General features: G+C 31.6%; 2 protein-coding genes across 3 annotated transcripts in view; one reads left to right on the forward strand and one right to left on the reverse strand.

The window, feature by feature from the left end:
- The window catches only part of LOC106684967 (spondin-1), a gene marked incomplete in the record, with an annotated part of 221,736 nt that overhangs the window by 170,057 nt on the left and 46,048 nt on the right, over positions 1-5,631 (forward strand).
- The window catches only part of LOC106684968 (FK506-binding protein 5), a 23,117-nt gene that overhangs the window by 2,981 nt on the left and 14,505 nt on the right, over positions 1-5,631 (reverse strand). The window contains exons 3-4 of the mRNA XM_014427370.2: positions 2,161-2,360; positions 229-544 (exon numbers count right to left, since the gene is read on the reverse strand). Of these exons, the coding sequence (XP_014282856.1) occupies positions 229-544; positions 2,161-2,360 (516 nt within the window). The remainder of the gene's footprint in view (positions 1-228; positions 545-2,160; positions 2,361-5,631) is intronic.

A 5,631-nucleotide genomic window follows, 5' to 3' on the forward strand; every position in this document is an offset into this window, starting at 1 on the left:
TTTTTTTTTTTAGTATGTATCAGATTCATTCATCACTATTACCAATTGCCCACAACTGTGTGGCAGATTGTAATATCTATCAATAAATAAATTTATCAATAAAAAAAAAAAAATAAGGTGCAAGCTGAGCACTGTAACAGCTGATTGGTAGGGAGCCATTCATTAATCTTATAAGCACACTATCCCACAGCAGGACCTATACTAAATAACATGAGAAACTAGATTTACCTTTTTTGTGCCCGATTGTTCTTCCTTTTCCGGTTCCGGTTCAGATTCCTTTAGTTCAGCAGCCATCTGGGAGAAAATCTGGCTGAGATCATCTTCGGACGTTTCTTTACCCAGTGACCCAACTGAATCGATATCATCAGCTTCTAATATCTCCTTGGCCATTTCGGCGGCTCTGGTCCTGTATTCATCTTCGACGTCTTCTTCTTCTTCCCCCTCGAAGTCCGCGAAACCATCGTCTCCCACCTTCTGGAAGGCGCTTACTTCTTTCTCGAAGTGTGCTATCAATGGTCCTAACGTCCTTTGTACTACTTCAATTCTAATGGTAACCAAAAACATCATCACTAATTCATGACTTTTGTGATAAAAAAGAATTAAAATTAAACAAACATACAAGGTGTCCCTGTATACATGCTAGCCTCCGTAATTTCCCCAAATTTTGAAATATTAATTTGATATTTTAAAGGTCAAAACAGTGACATATGCTCTATTTTCAAGGGTATTGGTAATTTTCTAACCTACACCAGTTCTTCTCTAATGAACTCAACTCTTGTCCTTTCTATGAGATGGGATATTTTGTTTTAAAACTGATTTTAAGTTGAATTTATATCAGCCATTTTTATGATCCAACGCTTCCCGAATGAGTAACTCACCAAAAACTGTAAACTATTTTCATGGTATTTAACGGTTTACGATCAAACAGCCCAGGAAATGGAAAAATCCTTTAAGGATAATTCTCTGTAAGAATCCGTCACCTTAATTCGAGTTAACTCGACTGCCGAGAGAACTAAATTGGCTGCCCTGGTGATAACTCTTCAATGAATAAATGGCTCAATGATGTTGGTGAAAAATTAATTAAGTATCCCCAAGGAATTATTCATTAATTAAGAAATTATTAATTATAAGGAGGTTACGGAATTAATTACTGGGGCACCCTATATGTCTGTAATATCATTTGTAGGAACTTTAGAAATTTTTATAAGTACATTAAACAATGTATATTGCTATGGTTAGACAGTAAAATGGTTTCACAAGTATAAACGCTTTTATATCTATTTGAGATGGTAAATTGTAAATTATAGTTTCCCATCAAATTTATAAAGTTTTCCCATTTCTGTGATTTTCAACTTACTACAAATTGCCAGCTTTCATATAAAATGAAAGAAAATAAGTTTAGAAATTTGATGACTCATAAAACATTAACGAATGAGACTCATTAAATATTGCCTTTTGAGCACAGATTTGTTTAGTAAAACTAATAAAATAAACAAGATACTCAGCATTAATATTGAGCTACTTACAACAGCTTTTCTAATAAATGTGTGTTTTAATAATATAACTGTTTTAAGGATATAAAGTTACTTTTAAATCTCTAGTAGCAATAAGAGAGTCCCCACCTAATCTTTTCTCAGTTTATTAAATTTTCGTCATTCGAGGAGCATAGGTCGAAGTCCTGTCTTTCTCGCCAAATTTCAAGTATGTAAAATTAGAAATCTCTTTGGTTAGTAAAAAGTGTTATTACATTAATATTTGTAATTATTTTTGAAAATTAAAATATGTGTGGAAAGTATACGTGTTTTAGAAACAATAAACGTTATATCCATATAACTTATATTTATATTATGCTAATATAAATATTATACTAATATAAATATATTACAATATAAAATATTTTATTTATTTGAGCCTAGTGCAGGCAATTATAGTACGTTATAAGAACCTATTTCCACTTACTGAACCAACACTTATACCATATTATCGTTAGCTAATTAGCTTCACAAAATCGTCTAACCCCGTTAGATATATCACCCTGTTAACCCTCCCCTAACCCGATCACTTAACCGACATGGATTACCTCAAACCTTTAAGTTATATGATATGATACCATATGATAATTCTTCCAATTTTAAAATATTGGACAATAAAATAACTCACGTCCTTTCATTCTTATCTAGCTGTCTAAGCATTACGTCGATTTCCTTATCCTCTTTGTCCAGTTCTTTCATCATGCTCTCGAACACTAATAACTTCATTCCTTCTTCCTCATTAATATCTTCAGGAAATTCATAGCTCAGCAGTTCGTTAAGATCTGCTTGAAATTGTGCCATTTTCCGCTCTTTCTCCCATTCATCGTACTGGCAAGTATAATAATAATGATTAGATTTGTATTCTATAATCAACAAAATTTTTTTTGTAGTTTCTCACCACGTAGTGATTATGGAACTAATTCTCACAATGACATATTTTTTTGGGCTTGTTTTAGATACGTTTATGATTAAAGAAATCTTTTTCATATTGAAAAGGATTATATCAGTTAAAAAAAAAAATACGCTAGTCCTCCGAGGTAGAACCGCAGCGATCTTAACTCCAAAGGAACTTGCTCGCCCTTTAAAGGAATGTATTAATAAACGATGGCAGGCAATGTGGGATGAAAGTCCGCCTAGTAAGTCGAAACCTATAAAGAAAGATGTGAAGTCCTGGATTACATCAACCCGAAGTAGACGCCGTGAAGAAGTAGTGATCACCCGACTCAGAATAGGACATACCCGATTAACACACATCCACCTCATAACAGAAGAGGCCCCTCCAAAATGTTCGAAATGTAATAGTAATCTGACCGTCAAACACATTTTTGAAGAATGTCATCACTACATATTAACTCTGAACCAGTTAGGGATACCAACAAATGTTCTAGTGGCGTTGAGAAACGACGAATCCGTAATAGAAAGAGTCATTAAATTCATCCATCAGACTAACTTAATAACCAGCTTTTAATTATTATAATTATCTATTTATCTTGCCTTATTTTTAAAATTAGAACAGTTACTTATCTGCTTTTCATCATCCTTTTCACTATCGTAACAATTATTAAACAAATTATAATTGTCTAGCTAGATAATATTTCAAATCTCACGGAAATGAATCCCACTGGTGCGGATCAGTACACCATACCAAAGCTATGACTATGGAACAACTAGGCCTTACCAAAACCAACAACCAACGGGCGTTGATGACCAGGTTGTTAAACGCCCTTTCAAAACTAACAAACAAACAAACAAAAACGATAAACAACAAAATTGAGGCTGTAAAAAGTTAATTTTTACTAACAGAAATTCATATTCTTGACTTACCATCAAAAACTCTTAAATCGGAATATTCAAATTCGATGATTTTGTTCAACTTATATTAAATATTTCTTAATTTATATATACACTTCCATATCACACGCTTAATCTGAAAAAAAAAATGGTTTATTTTTCGGTCAGTGTCAGAGCAAATTACTTGAATTTGAGCCCTGAAAAACATTCGTACGATGAATAGTTCTCGAGATACAGGTTTTCATAAACCAACTTTTTTTTTTATCCGAATAACGAAAAATCAACGTTTTGTGAATTTGTTTTGTCAAACATCGTGGAAATTACTACTTCTAGGAAGATTATTATAATAAAATCCATCATAGTGCAATTAATTAACTTCAAATTGAGTGTTAATATGTTTTTTTTTCCTTTATAACCCCTATTTCTGGATTTCATTTAAGGTTTTTAGTATGAATATATATTCTAGTCCTGCACTGTTTCCTTCTTCTGTAGTGGCCTACATTTTAAGGAGTTTTTGACTTGTATTTTTTGTTGTAGTGGGCGTTCTTGGAATATGTTTTTTTTTTTTACCAAGGGGACAATGCTTTGCCACCTCCCAGGTCTTGGTGGAGGGGCGATCTCACGGAATAGAGGAATGGCACAGGCTTTCAGCCCATCAAAGAATTTGATGTGCCTACGGCCTATGAATTCCGGCACAGACGGGAGTCGGAGCTCCTCACATATTACTCTGTTCCTGGTTTCGAATATGTGCTTCTATTTGCTACATAAATACAGGTTTGAAAGTATAAAATTTTCGAGAGCAAAGTTCTAAAGAATGCTAATTGCGAGTAGCGTTCCTCTCGCAGACCGGCGGTTGGCAACTACCAGACGTACGTTTTTTTTTTACTCAGCATGAAATAGACATAGTTCTTTCTACCGGATATATGGAAATTAAGAAATAATTAATCTAAATTAAACCAAACCTTTCAATGTGAATATTGCGAAGTAAGAGGTTTTGTGTAAGCCAAGCCTAGCCATTTTTGTTAATAAAAATTAAGTTTTTATAGTCCCTATTTTGATTTTCAACCGATGTCATAATTTTGAAATTGTCAGCAGTTAATTTAGACACTATTTTCATGATTAAATAAATTAAAATAGAAGATGATTTTTATATTACATAAAATTTAAAGTATTTTTATGTAAATACAGTTTTTAATTGCAATAAATAAATATTAATAAAAAGATAGCGGCCAAAACAAGGCAATTTGCCAGCTTAGGTTTTTCTAGATTTGTAGAATATAAAAATGATACCAACAAAGAACAAACTATAAAAAAACCGTCTTTGTGAGAATTAGTTCCACCTAAAAATTTCTACTCTAGTAGTGTTCCCATGTTAGACCATATTATCTGCAGAGATGTTTCACAAATAAATATTGATTTTCAAAGAAACACACAGTTTATTTTTAACCTTATCTTAAACAACAAATACTTACAACATGATATAAAATTTATATCATGTTGTAAGTATTTAAGTCATAGTATAATCATGATATTTAATATCATGATTATACTATGACTTGTGAAGAAAGCAATGACTTAGAACATGAAGACTCAATTCAACATATGCAATCAAATGTAATTCCTTATATAGGTTAATCAATGGTTTATACTTTCTAGTAATATTCTTAACAATTTTATTTTACATATATTTAACTATTTTACCGTTTTTATATTTGTCTACACATTTTTCTTATAATTATATATTTCAATTCATATTTCCCTCTTTCACTTGATATTTTTTTGTTTGTTTTTTTAATTGGAGCAAAATTCAATTCATAGATAAAAATTAAAAGCTAAATAGTTCTAAATTATCGTGGATGAACTATTAAAATATAATATCGGTAGTTTATATCACTTTTGTTGGAAAAAAAAAATTATAGATGAACGTTCAGCAATTCTACCTGGTATAAAAACAATTAGACACACAGAAAATAAGGATACAAATCTGCAAAAAACGAAAAAATATTTTACATGTAATGAATGTTCCAAGTTATTCAATTTTATTTATCGATGTGTATCAGGCTTTGATAAAAATTTATATCAGAATATCTGCCCCCTTGTTCCCTTGGTTTCCATCCACAAGGATGCGAAAGACTGTAAGAGAGCCCAGTATAATGTTTGTACCATTGTTTCCTGCATGCAATAATTTAAACCGCACACTACGTTGAGAATCAGTATGAAATTACTTTTTTTTTTAACGTGTAGCTCTTATAAATACTGATCTCCATTTCTTTGCCTAGGTATATATATACATATATATATATATATA

This window comes from Halyomorpha halys, unplaced genomic scaffold (genome assembly GCF_000696795.3).
Source record: "Halyomorpha halys isolate HHAL.00 unplaced genomic scaffold, Hhal_1.1 Scaffold634.1, whole genome shotgun sequence".
Taxonomy (NCBI): Eukaryota; Metazoa; Arthropoda; class Insecta; order Hemiptera; family Pentatomidae; genus Halyomorpha; species Halyomorpha halys.